Source organism: Schistocerca piceifrons, chromosome 6 (assembly GCF_021461385.2).
Source record: "Schistocerca piceifrons isolate TAMUIC-IGC-003096 chromosome 6, iqSchPice1.1, whole genome shotgun sequence".
NCBI lineage: Eukaryota > Metazoa > Arthropoda > Insecta > Orthoptera > Acrididae > Schistocerca > Schistocerca piceifrons.
In genome coordinates this window covers 322,089,401-322,104,082 of record NC_060143.1, presented here as the reverse complement: position 1 = coordinate 322,104,082, position 14,682 = coordinate 322,089,401, and the positions used below count along the sequence as shown (strand labels likewise).

Here is a 14,682-nt window from a genome sequence, read left to right as displayed (position 1 = left end):
GATACCTCTCCTCAGTGCAGCACTCCGTGAAGAGTGGGCTGCATTTCCTCAAGAAACCTTCCAGCACCTAATTGAACGTATACCTGCGAGAATGTAAGATGTCATCAAGGCTAAGGATGGGCCAATACCATACCATACCATTACCGATGGAGGGCGCCATGAACTTGTAAGTCATTTTCAACCAGGTGTCCAGATACTTTTGATCACATAGGGGACGTATAAAACTTGATAATAGATTTTCTCTGAAACTAGTGGCCGTCGCATGAAAATCCAGAAGCCAGGTACTACAGGTAGGACTGGTCGCTCTGCAATATACCTAAGATTCGAAAAAATCCGTGATTAACAGGTCTGACCGTACTCTTGTCAGCCATCAGCCTTTCCATAACATTCCAAAAATGTTACAGAGGGCGTGGAGAGACATTACACCGATGGTTATCTGTGCAAAATCGTTCACATTTATCGTTATAACGCCAACCTCTTTTTATTATTGAACAAAGCACACATGTATCACGTGTACCCTCTTCTATGCTTTTCAGGTGGTGACAGGTCTCATATATAAGTTTGGCAAACAAAGATCTGCCGTGATTGCTCAGTTAAGAATGTCAGCATGTAAACATATAAGTTTTCGACAAGATATAAGGTACATGCTTTTAGACTGTTCGCAACTGACTGGTCGAACGTACATCTGGGTTTTACCGTTGTTATTTCAAGCTGCACTGACGTCACTTTCACGTCAGGAATATGACCAGTTTCGGAACTTTTTTGACGGATGTTGCACAATATATACATGTCTCATTGATTGACATAAACCCACATTATTGTGGGGATTATAGTAATTGATATTTTCAGTCCATGATATGGTCATTATTGTTATGTTATGAAATCGTCCAATGTGGGAAGCTGATACAAATTATCTCCAAACAGTTATCTTTATGTCATTTAATTTGGATATTACTAGTTTCTTGAGTTCACATCTCATTTTCACACGTCATGAGTATCAGTTGTAAGTTAATAAAAAAATCACATTAAGTTATTTTTGTGGCATTTGAGCGAGAGAAGTGAATTGCAGAAACTGCTTTTAATGGCGGCTGTCTGGAGATAATTTATATCAAGTCCCAAAATTTAATCATCCACGTGACCTACTCTTATTAGTCATGAAGATGAGTATAGTCCTACATTTAGGCAATAACCTTTTATAACCCTGTTGTGAATTTCGTAGTTAACTGTTGTCTTTAATATCACTTGGGAACGTGTAGCGATTTTGAGTCAGGTCTTGGTTCACTGCGGTCACAGGTGGCGCGAGCCAAGGATCAACTGCTGCCGCTGATGGTGGCGGAGTCGCTGGGCGGTCTTCCCGGGATGACGGGCGTCTTCGTGGCCGGCATCTTCAGCGCTGCCCTCAGGTAGGTGCTCCAGAGGTATACAGCACACCTGAACTCACAGAGACTGCTGCGTTTTGTGTCGCTGCGTCGTCACTCTGGCCAACTGCAATACGACTGTTTGTACTCTATATGCTGTGAAATGTGTTGATTCCAGCACCTGCTACACTTTCAGCCCTCCCATATTTCCATACACGGTGATTCAGCTGCCCCTATCACTATCGTTTTATGCAACCCACGATGTTACAGCTGACCTTAATAAACCACGTGCGAGAGTTTCATATTTTTTCACTTGCTACGCTCAAACAATTAGTGCCGCAGAAAAAAAAGAGCAAGACCTTTTTGTAGGAAATTTAATGTAGTTGTGTTTTTTATTGGGATATGTTTTCGCTAGAGGCTACGATTTTTGAATTATTAAAGAAAAACATACAGAAGTGATCTTCTAAAGCACCTTTTCTCTACCCTCATCCCTTACTAGTCAGGATTCCTGGCACTTCCTCCAACCACTGTACAAAAATTTCGGACTACACGAATTCTTCCCGCATTCGACCTCCTTTGATCTCTGGTGACAACGCTACTACGCCACCATTCATGTTATTAATCTAAACGAGCCCTCGAGGGTAATGAACGAACTTTGTAAACGTTACACTAAAAAATTTACACAAATTAAAAGAGGGAAATGGATAGTTGAAGGTAAATGTAGTGGAAATTAGTGATGTGCGATGGCAGAAGTAACAGGACTTCTGGTCAAGTGAATACACGGTTTCGATGCAAAACCAAATAGCGGTAATGCATGAGTACGTTTGATAATGAATAAGAAAACAGGACTGCTGGTAAATTACTAAGAACAGCATAGTGAACATATTGTCGTAGCCTAGATAGACACGAAGCCCAAGCGTGCCACAGCAGTACAAGTTTGCATGCCAAATAGCCCCGCAGATGATTAAGACATCGAAGAAATGTATGATGAGATAAAGGAAATTATTCATATAGTTAGAGACGAAAATTAAATCGTGGCGTGGTATTGGAATTTGATAGCAGGAAAAGGAAGGGAAGAAAAAATAGTTGTTGAATATGGACTGGGGAAAAGAATCAAAGAGCAAGCTACCTGGTAGAATTTTTCGTGGAGAATAATTTTGTCATCGCTAAAACATGGTTTAAGAATCATAAAAGAAGAATGTATACTTGGAACAGACCTGGAGACACAGAAAGGTTTCAGATTGATTCTCATATAACAGTTAGATAGGGATTTAGGAACCAGATTTTAAGTTCTAAGACATTTCCAGTTGCAGATGTGGACTCTGACCACAAATTGTAGGTTATGAACCGCAGATTAAAACTGAAGAAATTGGAAAAAGGTAGGAAATTAAGGAGATCGTACCTGGATAAGTTGAAGAACAAGAGATTATTGAGAACTTCAGAGGGAGCATTATACAACGGTTGATTAGAGAGCTGGAGAAAGAAGTACAGTAAGAGACCAAGAGATGAAATTGTGAAGGCAGTAGAGGATCAAGTAGACATAAAGACAAGACCTAGTAGGAATCCTCGGATAACACAAGAGATACTGAATTAAATTGATGAAAGGATAAAATTTAAAAATACAGCAAACGAAGCAGGTAAAAGTGAATACAAACGCTTAAAAAATGAGATTGACAGGAAGTACGAAATGGCTAAGCATGAATAGCTAGAGGACATATGTAAGGATTCAGAAGCATATTTCACTATGGGAAAGACAGATGCCCCCTACAGGAAGATTAAAGAGGCCTTTGGAGTAATAGGAAGCAGCTGTTTGAATATCAGAGCTCAAATGGTTAACCAGTTCTAAACAAAGAAGGGAAAACTGAAAGGAGAAAGGCGTACATAGAATGTTTATACAAGGGAGCTGAACTTGGAAGCAATATTATAGAAGGGGAAGTGGACGTAGATGAAGATGAGATGGGAGATATAATACTGTGAGAAGAATTTGACAGAGCTCTGAAAGACCTAAGTCGAAACAAGCCCCCGGGAGTGGACAATATTCCATCAGAACTACTGACAGCCTTGGGAGAGCCAGCCATGACAAAAGGCTTCCATCTGGTGAGCAAGATGGATGAGACAGACGAAATACCCTCAGATTTTAAGAAGAATATAATAATACCAATCCCAATACAGTAGTTGCTGACAGGTGTGAAAATGACCGAATTATCAGTTTAATAAGTCATGGTTGCAAAATACTAACACGAATTGCCGGCCGAAGTGGCCGTGCGGTTAAAGGCGCTGCAGTCTGGAACCGTAAGACCGCTACGGTCGCAGGTTCGAATCCTGCCTCGGGCATGGATGTTTGTGATGTCCTTAGGTTAGTTAGGTTTAACTAGTTCTAAGTTCTAGGGGACTAATGACCTCAGCAGTTGAGTCCCATAGTGCTCAGAGCCATTTGAACCATTTTGAACTAACACGAATTCTTTACGGAAGAATGGAAAAACTGATAGAAGTAGACTCCTGGGAAAATCAGTTTGGATTCCGGCGAAATGTAGGAAGAAGAGAGGCAATCTGACCCTACGACTTATCTTGGAAGATACGTTAAGGAAAAGCAAAGCTACATTTTTAGCATTTATGGACTTAGAAAAAGCTTTTGACAGTGTGGACTGGCATACTCTCTTTGAAATTCTGAAGGGAATAGGGGTAAAATACAGGTAGCGAAACGCTATGTACAGCTTGTACAGAAACCATACGGCAATTGTGATAGTCGAGGGGCATGCAAAGAAAGCGGTGATTGAGAATGGAATGAGGGTTGTTGCCTATATCCGATGTTCTTCAGTCTGTACGCTGAATAAGCAGCAAAGGAAACGAAAAAAAAATTGGAGTTGGAATTGAAGTCCAAGGAGAAAAATCAAAACTTTGAGGTTTGCCTACGACCTTGTAATTCTGTCAGATACAGTAAAGGACTTGGAAGAGCAACTGAAGGGAATGGGCAGTGTCCTGAAAGGAAAACGAGGATAATGGAATGTAGTCGAATTAAATCAAATGATGCTGAGGAAATTAATTAGGAAATGATGTGTTTCAATGTCATTACGAAGGGTTTACGAGAGTTAGTCATATGGTTCCAACTATCATATCGAATAAATCAAATTACGGCCACAAAGTTGCTGAGATTGTAAATTCTTCTCTGCATATAAACGTCCAGTGCACCATTTTCCCCAACCATCCATGATTTTATGGAGACTTTGTTTGCAGAAGTCTGCATTTTGGGTGTTTAGTAAAATCACCATTTCGTCGTTCTGGAGATTTCTTCCATATAATGTTTTTCCATCAGAAGAAAGAGGAAGAATTCCATGAGGACCAAGTCAGTAGAATAAGGGAAGGAGGAGGGGGGGGGGGGGTTCATAGCCCAAAGAGGCAGTATGTATGGCTGTTTGCTGTGCAGAATAAACTTGGGCGTTGTAGAGGAGCAAACTCCCTTGCACAGCTTCCCGCGACGTTTTGTCTTGAATGCCTCCAGTCTCCACATCGGAAGTTTTCGGTAGTATGGTTTTAACAGCTCGTCCGTACGAGTGTAATCTGTTAGCACCATACATCAGTCTCAAAAAAAGACTCGTCATCACCTTACTCGATGATCGTTAAGTCTTCACTTTTGGAACACGGCAAGCCGTCTGGCCTGTCGCCTTTCATAAAATATTTGTACTTATGCAGATTCATAGCGAAACCGGTAAGCAATAGGATACATAGACGTTCATTTTTAATAAGAGAGAAATAATTTACTCACAGTAAAGTGGTTGAGCGGTCTGATTTGCATTTTAATTTACACAATAAAGCCTGGTGTAGGGCATTTCTTTCGCTTTGGAGGCAAGCGCAGTGCTTGTTACGGGTAGATCTTGCGCCTATAAAGGCTGCAACCCAAACTACATACCAGTTAAGAAAGCAGCCTGCTACCTTGCAGAAGTTATACGGGGCTGCCGCGGCACGCTCGACTACAAAACGGCGACCAAAGCGCTAGCAGAGGTCGCTGGCGCCCCGGATCTCTTTTTTTTACGCCAGCCACGTCACAGGATGCAAGACTGAATGTATCCTGGCACCGACGGCTGTACTTAGGGCGGTGCACGGGCTCTGCGCAGCGAGTTCCCGCATAACGAGCTGCCTGGGTTAGAAAAAAAATGGCTCTGAACGCTATGGGACTTAACATCTGAGGTCATCAGTCCCCTAGAACTTAGAACTACTTAAACCTAACTAACCTAAGGACATCACACACATCCATGCCCGAAGCAGGATTCGAACCTGCGACCGTAGCAGTCGCGCTGTTCCGAACTGAAGCACGTGGAACCGCTCGGCCACATCGGCCGGCGAGCTACCTGGGCTGGGGCACGAATGCTTACTACATTTCCACAATCAGGAGCTCACTCCGGGGCCGTAGCCACGCCGCATTCACCGTTCGGGCCAGCATGGTCGTTCTCAATCCTTCAGCCTCGTCTCTCTGCAGAAACCGCGGCGCCGACAGGAAGACCGATTCTTGATTTTGTAATATGTGCGTGCCTGTTGTTCGGCATCGCCGGACATAGAATATCCTTCTTTTAAACTTGGACTCCAACTATTCCCTACCGGATAGTGTTGTCAGATTTAGAATTTATATGGGACTTTGTCATTATCCTAAATGTGTTGTGAACTTTGAACAGACTTAGTTATTTTTCTAAGTGACAGAAGAACGTTACTCCGACGGTGTTTTTCTGAAGAGTGTTAAGAACTTACGATCAGTGTTGTTTTTCTATCTTTTAGGGTCAAGACTTGGTACAGCACTTTGTTTTCCCCATTATCACACTAAGTCAGTTAAGAATTGTAAAAATTTGTTTTCTCCTTCCGAAGTTTGAGAAACTGTGCCTAACCAAACGAGTTCAGTTTGTTTCATGATTCCCAAGATTTTTCATTACTAAGTTGAACTGCGTTTCTCTCTATTCAAATAAACATGTTTGTTTACACGTGAGCTGTTTACTTGATTACTTCCTACGGAGGACACTTCACGCCTCGCGGCGTGTGTTGAGGACAGGTAACAAGAAAGGGCCTCGCTGGTCTGGGGAGGAGAATAGCGACCACGGCCCTTCCCCCCCCCCCCCCCCCCCCCCCCCGTCCCCCCACTGGCATTCTTCCGGGAGACTGCCACTAAGGAATTAGCTGCGTTGCATTGCAGTGACCGCTGGCTTCGCCATTCTCCAGCAGCGCAAAAGCTCTAGGCTCTAGCACGACGCGCCAGCTTGGCGTCCAGCATTGGAAGATGCGAGAACACGTAACATTCCGCAATTGCCGAACGGAAACGGACCTCGGTGGGTGACAAGCGGCACCACTACATCCAAGGGAAGTGCCCCTCTGATACAGTCCACACAAGTTGCGAGTTTGGAGCGGAAGAAAGTGAGCGGGGATATAGCCTCACATTCTGTCCTGCATCTTTCTCGCAGCCTGTAATTAGCTGTTTTCAATAGAAGACCACCATTAGTCAATTGCTCTCTGGCGTCAGATAGACATAAGGTAGCAAACACAAAGACAGGAAGAGAGGGCTTTGATTGACGCTCAAGATCCTACATTTATAGGCGGGAGTTTCTTTAACGGTAGATAGTCATACCAATAATGAGCGCCTTTAACTTACAAGAGATGGACTCTCGTAGTTTTTGGCGGGAGGGTGCGTGCTAACAGTCTTGACATACGAGGAAAAAGACTTCGACATTGGGCCAGGAATGATTTCATATCCAGATCTGATAGAGAGTATTCCGTCTTCATTGCTGTGGCAGAACACTCCGACTTGGGCTGCACTAGCTATTGTTTCAACTGCAGTCTCCATCAGTGCTGTGCTCGTAAGGCGATGAATATGAAGCTGCGCAAGAGTGCAAGCTTTGGCAGGTTGGGAAGTCGGTACTTAAAGTTTCATAAGAACGATTTCAACCTATCAGCACAGACAGGTCCATTGGCTCGCTTATAACATTTTACAGCCGTCTTTCAACAACCGTATTCAATGTGTAGGGAGCATCAATAATGTTCACATTTGAAATTTGTAACGAGCAGTAAGATTCCGACCCTCTCCATTTATTTTGTCAATCGTTAGCTTCAATGATGATTTCAGGTGCTCGATTTTGTAGATCGACATCACTCGAATGTTATTAGGATTGTAAATTTTGTAATTTGGCGCAAATTTTGTAATAAACCAATTAGTTCATTTAACTAGCTTTTCAATTAACGTAGATAGCCACACCATTATTCATATTTTATGCTTTTGATTAATAAAATTTTCATTCCCCTCCTTAAGGTTCAATGCTAGAGCCGTAACTTTGATAGCGTTTTAATTCCTTTACGAACATTTTTACCCGAACTGGATCTTAAGGATGTCTCTGAGTTATGACGAGGTCTAGTGCAGTTAACTTAGCTTCCCAAGCAGACACTCGGGCTTTCGCACCTTTTTTCGGCAGTGGTGAATCCACGTGTTTCCACTGCTCGCTTTCCTCTTTTCTCTCGGGATGATAGTGGTACATCCAACACTGGTCCACGATCATTAGGAGGTTAAAGATGTCATCTGGGTTGCTCAACCACAGTTGTAATATTTCCCGTACTGTTTATTTTCGGTAGAGTATTCGAATGAGGGTGATTAGTTGCGGAACCCAATGGGCGGCGGTATTTGTCATGTTCAAAGACTAGTGCAAGATCTTGAAAACTCCTCCGTGACTGGTTTTCACTTTTTACACTATCGCCTGACTACGAGCTCTAGAGCCTTCGCATCTCTTGCGACTAGCGGTTCTTCAGAGAGGTGGTCCGCCACTGCGTTTTTCGTCATACAGACTTTCACCACACTTGAAGCCTCTCCGCAACCTGTCTAAGGTTTCCTATGATGTTTCACTGCTGTAGTACACTTCCATCAAATCCGTATTAATTTTTGCGACATTGATCCCCTAGAATTGCGGAACACGAACAAGTACATGGTATTCCAGATATCAATGAATTGGATCATTTCGTCTCCTCTGCCAGCTTACTACGGTACTGTGGACAGAAACTTGAGTGAATACCACGACTACAGACATGTACCTAGAACCAAACAAACAATTAACCATGGAACTATATGTTTTCGAGGTTATAATTCTGTTGCCTCTGTTGCAGGATTGCGTAGTAACGTTTTCACTTCTTAAGTTATTCCTAGTGCATTGTCGCATAGAACATCTTTAGCACTCATTTGGCTTGAGATATATGGATGGATCAGACTTTCTGATGACCCTGTTCTTCGGCTTCTTCACATGTGTTCCAGTCTCGGTTCATCGAGAAGCAGCCCAAAATTTTTACACTGATTGGTAACGTTCACATTATCCCTCCACACGTGACATGAGCACAACGGCCGTTCTAATTTATCAAGTTTGAATTCTTATTTTCCCCTCTACTTTGGTTGCAGGACACAAAAAATGTGTTGTGTGCAATTTGGGCTCACAGGAGAGTGGTAACGGAACCCTCAGCTCCTACAATTGAAGTGGAGAACATCGGATAAAAAATTGTTTATTTTTTTCTATAAAATATTGTACAAAATTAGCTGATTAACCAATAACTTCTACTTTCAACTTACTTAATAATTAATGCTACTGTATTAACTATGATAACATAAAATATAAAGCTACTCTTTACAACTTCTATGACACACAAATCATGAGAAAATCACATTATCTTTTAAACATTCATGTGCTTTCCTAAAGTCACATTTTATGCTCTCGATACTTGTGACGATACTCAGATACAAGTCGTAGCACTCGCGGCTGCTGTTTCTCATGGTTTGGAAATAATTTATTATTCTTGTTGCTGTCATTTTAATAACTATGTGTAGAGCACCAATGATGCCTTCATTTTTATGCTACAGCGAAGAACTTCTACTAAGGAACTTCCTATTAAAGTCAGGTATGGTCATAATTAGTCTTAACTTTAGTGGAAATAAAATGTCCAATCCTAATTTGATAATGTCTGGGATCTCAATGCTTTGAACACTTTGAAGATTCATTGAGAAGACTGATAAGGACAGAGTAAGAGATGTCTACCATAAACATTTATCAGTTTATTCTGAGCTTTCATTGAGAAGACTAATTGGAGCAGAATAACAGACGTGTACCATAAACAGTTTAGCAGTTACTGTAAAACCACACTAGACACCATGAACGTCAACTTGATATGTATACTTATTTTAAAATAATACTAAAATCCAAATACGATGCATTTGATTCAGAATAGCCACAGAATAATGCTCCTGCTTATGTAGTTATAAAGAAAATACAAATTTCACTAGCTGCATTTCCTTCGTGTCATGAAAACATAAACTCATCATCATCATCATCTTGGACAGTTTCCAGCCACTGGCTGGGTCTGTCGGGAACACAAGCCTCTCCATCGTGTTCTGTCTTTCCACCATTCCCCCTCTTCCACCTTCGTCCAGTTCTCTCCTCTTCTCGTCACACATTCTTTCACTCCCTTCACCCATCTATCTCTTGGTCTTCCTCTGGGCCTCTTCCCCTCCAGTTGCAGATCAAACATCCTCTTTGGAATTCTTCCCTCATCCATTCTCTTCATGTGTCCATACCACTGCAGTCTTGATTTTTCTATCCTGTCCTGTACTGGTTCCTCCTTTAGTCTTTCCCTCACATACACATTTCGCAATCTGTCTCGTCTTGTTACACCCAACCTGCTCCTCTGGAACTTCATTTCACTAGCCTGTATTCTACTTTTGTCGCTTTTGTGCATTACCCATGTCTCACTTCCGTATGCCAATATGGGGACAAAGTAGGTTCGGTATATAATTCCCTTGGATTTCTGTGGCACCTCCTTGCTCCAAATAAGCCCCCTAATGCATTTGTAGAACTGCCCTGCTTTTCTGCACCTTTCATTTATTTCCATTGCGTTTCCCCCCTTACTTTCAATCACGCTTCACAGGTACTTGAAGTTCTCTACCACTTGTAGTTTTTCCCCTCCACAAGTTATATCCACATTTGGCCTATTCGTCTTCCTTGTAGTGACAATTATTTCACTTTTCTTTGCAGAGAAATGCATTCCATATTGTGCTGCCGTTGCCTCCCATGCATCTAACTGCTCTTGCACCTCCTTCTCGCAATTTCCCCATAACATCAGGTCATCGGCAGAAAGCACTGCTTTCATTTTATGATCTCCAATTGCATCTGACACTTGCTGTAGGATTTCATCCATAACAATAATAAACAATAAAGGCGAAAGTGCACTTCCCTGTCGCAGCCCATTTTCCAGCTTGAACCATGCAGTACGTTCCCTCCCCACTTTCACACAACTCTCACTTCCCTCATACATTTTTCTGACTTTTCGTGTTGTCTCTTCATCTATCCCTTTTGCGTTCAGCACATCCCAGAGCTTGTCCCTATAGATACTGTCATACGCCTTCTCAATATCTAAAAAGGCCATGATTAAGTCCTTCCCGTACTCATAGTGCCTTTCCTGCAGTTGCCTTACCGCAAATATGAGGTCCGTTGTTGATCTTCCCGGTCTCAAACCGTACTGCTCCTCTTGCAGTCTACTTTCAATACTGCTTCTTATTCTCTTCTCCAGGATCTTTTCATAGATTTTTCCACAGTGGCATAGCAGGGTGATTCCTCTGTAGTTCTCACATCTCCTTTTATCCCCTTTCTTGAAGATCGGGACTATAATTCCTTTCTTCCAATCCTCAGGAATTCTGTTCTCCTTCCACACCACCCTCAGCACTCTGTATAGCCACTGGGTTCCTACTTCTCCTGCTGCTCGTATCATATCCACTGTTACTTCGTCCCAACCTGGTGCCTTGCCCCCTTTCATCCTCTTTATGGCTTCTTCCACTTCATTCCAAGTTAGATCATCAATTTCCCCACTATTATCATTGTCTGCTGCCTTAGGCTCTCCATCACTGTTAGTTACCCGCTTGGCGGCATTCAACAGATCTTCAAAGTACTCCTTCCAAATCTTTTTGAGCTCATGCATTTCCTCCACAACTCTTCCATTATTATCCATGATCCTCAGGCACTCGCTTCTGTCGTTCCTCTCATTTCTTACCATGGTGTAAAGTACTTTTTTGTTCCCTTCACTGTCCTCTTCTAACATTCTTGTCCATTTTTCCATCCACTTCTTCTTCTCCGCCCTTACTATGGTCTCATCACGGAAGATAAACATTTGCAAGTAATAAATGACAAAAAGCCTCTGGAGCAGGGAAACATACGCCATAAGACTATGCTTCTCGAAGTATCATTATCAAAATACAGAAATTCAAGCAAATATTTTCAATTCAAATGTTTCTTGATCTTCAACGTTGAATTCTAGGCTGGTCCTTATTGGAAGCAATTCCAGACCAAGTGGTTTGAATTTTTGGTCAAGACTGCTATAGATGGCACCTGTGTTTATAAGGTAATCTCTTCCACAAAAACGACGTTGAGAATTATTTCATACATTTAATGGAGGAGGAGGATATTAGTGTTTAACGTCCCGTCGACAACGAGGTCATTAGAGACGGAGCGCAAGCTCGTGTTAGGGAAGGAGGGGGAAGGAAATCGGCCGTGCCCTTTCAAAGGAACCATCCCGGCATTTGCCAGAAGCGATTTAGGGAAATCACGGAAAACCTAAATCAGGATGGCCGGAGACGGGATTGAACCGTCGTCCTCCCGAATGCGAGTCCAGTGTGCTAACCACTGCGCCACCTCGCTCGGTATACATTTAATACCTAGAAGATAACTACAAAGGGAATTTTTGCAAAAAATTTTCAGTCAAAACACACGCATTTCCAGAAGTGCCCATATTTGATGTTATCGTGTCAAACACTAAGCCCTAACATCGGACTGAAAATAATATTCAGCAAGAGTTCCATATAAAACCTCTGACTACTAATTTCTACAGTAAATCAGTGAGTGAAAAACGTATAAAATGTCTGCGTTGTATGAGAAGCAGATTTTTCTTTCACTTTCAAATACTTTTGTTTATAAAATATATACTGAAAGTACACATGTAGTTGACTTACGGAATGACTGAATATCAGGTGCGCCGCACTCTTGCGTCTTCACGTTAGCCTCTGCCGGCTCAGAAGGTCATCTCTCCTTCATAAGTAACTTGTGGTCCATTTCATGCATGAATCTTACCCGTCTTTTCAGGCTTTGATTGATCAAAACCCAACTACAGACTTTAACGTTAATGATAGAGGATTAGCACGTGCTATGACGTCAAGCTTTTAAGCAAAATTCGTTTCTTTTCACTTACGAACCTCCAGTGGCAGTTGGTTATCTGGCTAGTACTCGAGCTAACAATAGAAGGATCTGACTTGTGGGTCACCGATTTTGATAACATCTTGCACGGGCGATCGGTATTGAAAATAGACATACGGTTCTCGGCGTTTTGCTACACAGTCTCTAGTTTTTCAAAAGAAAAGGTTAATGTTGACAACGGAAAACCGTATTTTCATTTTTTATTAATATAGTATGGAGTCCAAAGCTAATAATGTCCTTTTCTGTGATTTGTGCTGTAGCTCGGGTATCCATCATTCTACGCGATCAGCAGAGCGACGTTGGCGGTCTAGCGATCGAAGCGTTAGACAACCAAACCGCTGGTCTGTGTCCAGTTTTTGATCGTATTCTTTCTTTCATTTGGTATTTTTTTAGGTGTGTCTAAAAATATTCTGCTTGTCGAAATACTTTCCTTTGCCTTTTTTTGAAGTAAAACATCGGGAAGTGTGATTAATAATCACATAACTATACATAATGTATTGGCAGTTATTTTTATGATGATACATAGTACAAAAGTACATCTAAAGTATATCATTGGGTAATTATAACTGATCGTCTAATCGTGCGTATTCTCGCAATCAGTGGGGTGAAGCTGATCATAGAAACATGCAAAACATAAATGTTTCCCGCCCCATGCCCAGAACACGTATGAAATCTTGTCTCACTGAAATGCTTTCTGGAACACTGTTCTTGGAAAACATATCTGATTCACATTGTTAAAAATAAATCTGTATGATACCATTTCGTAGATAAAAGCACATCTTGGAAGACAGGCACGGATAGCTGGCTATGGGCGAACGTATGAATTTCGATAGAATTCTCCCTGTCTTGTAATACTCTGCTCTACTGTGATTCCGCATGATTCTGAAGTCGTGTGCTGAAATTCTTTACTTGTACGAAGATGTAAACTTCACACGGTTGACAAAAAGAGGTACATTTCAGTGGTATCACGGTGCACTTTGGCTGAACATCATCATCTACGAAAGTCATATTGTAGCGCTTCATGTATCAGGAAGATAATAACTATCAGCATATTATGTATTATTATTTGATTATTAATCACACCTCTCGATGTTTTAATTTAAAAAGCAAAGAAAGGTACTCACATGGTCAGATACATCAAATGAAAAAAACCCACGATCAAGAATGGAACACGGACCAGCGGTTTGGTAGTCCAACGGCCGCGACCGCTCGACCGCCGGCTTCGCTCTTCTAGACGCATAGAGTGACGGATACCCCAGCCATAGCATGAAAACCACGAAAACGATAATAACTTGAACATTATTAACTTTTCTACCCTATGTTATATCAATGAAAATGTTTGGTTTTAGATAACATTCAATGTATACCACTTATCTTAGAAAACAGATTAAGGAAAGGCAAACCTACTTTTCTAGCATTTGTAGACTTAGAGAAAGCTTTTGAAAATGTTGACCGGAATACTCTCTTTCAAATCCTGAAGGTGGTAGGGGTAAAATACGGGGAGCGAAAGGCTATTTACAATTTGTACAGAAACCAGATGGCAGTTATAAGAGTCGAGTGGCTTGAAAGGGAAACAGACGTTGGGAAGGGAGTGAGACAGGGTTGTAGCCTATCCCAGATCTTATTCGATATGCATATTGAGCAAGCAGTAAAGGAAAGAAAAGAAAAATTCGGAGTAGGAATTAAAATTCATGGAGAAGAAATAAAAACTTTGAGGTTCGCCGATGACATTGTAATTCTGTCAGAGACAGCAAAGGACTTGGAAGAGCAGCTGAACGGAATGGACAGTGCCTTGAAAGGAGGATATAAGATGAACATCAACAAAAGCAAAACGAGGATAATGAAATGTAGTCGAATTAAATCGGGTGATGCTGAGGGAATTAGATTAGGAAATGAGGCACTTAAAGTAGTAAAGGAGTTTTGCTTTTTGGGGAGCAAAATAACCGATGATGGTCGAAGTAGAGAGGATATAAAATGCAGACTGGCAATGGCAAGGAAAGCGTTTCTGAAGAAGAGAAATTTTTTAACATCGAGTATAGATTTAAGTGTAAGGAAGTCGTTTCTGAAAGTATTTGTATGGA

At 41.6% G+C, this 14,682-nt stretch overlaps 1 protein-coding gene across 1 annotated transcript in view; it reads left to right on the top strand.

Moving 5' to 3' along the window:
* LOC124803003 (sodium-coupled monocarboxylate transporter 1-like) overlaps positions 1–14,682 on the top strand; it is a 180,532-nt gene that overhangs the window by 114,959 nt on the left and 50,891 nt on the right. Inside the window, exon 10 of the mRNA XM_047264110.1 lies at positions 1,294–1,403. Within this exon, the coding sequence (XP_047120066.1) occupies positions 1,294–1,403 (110 nt within the window). The remainder of the gene's footprint in view (positions 1–1,293; positions 1,404–14,682) is intronic.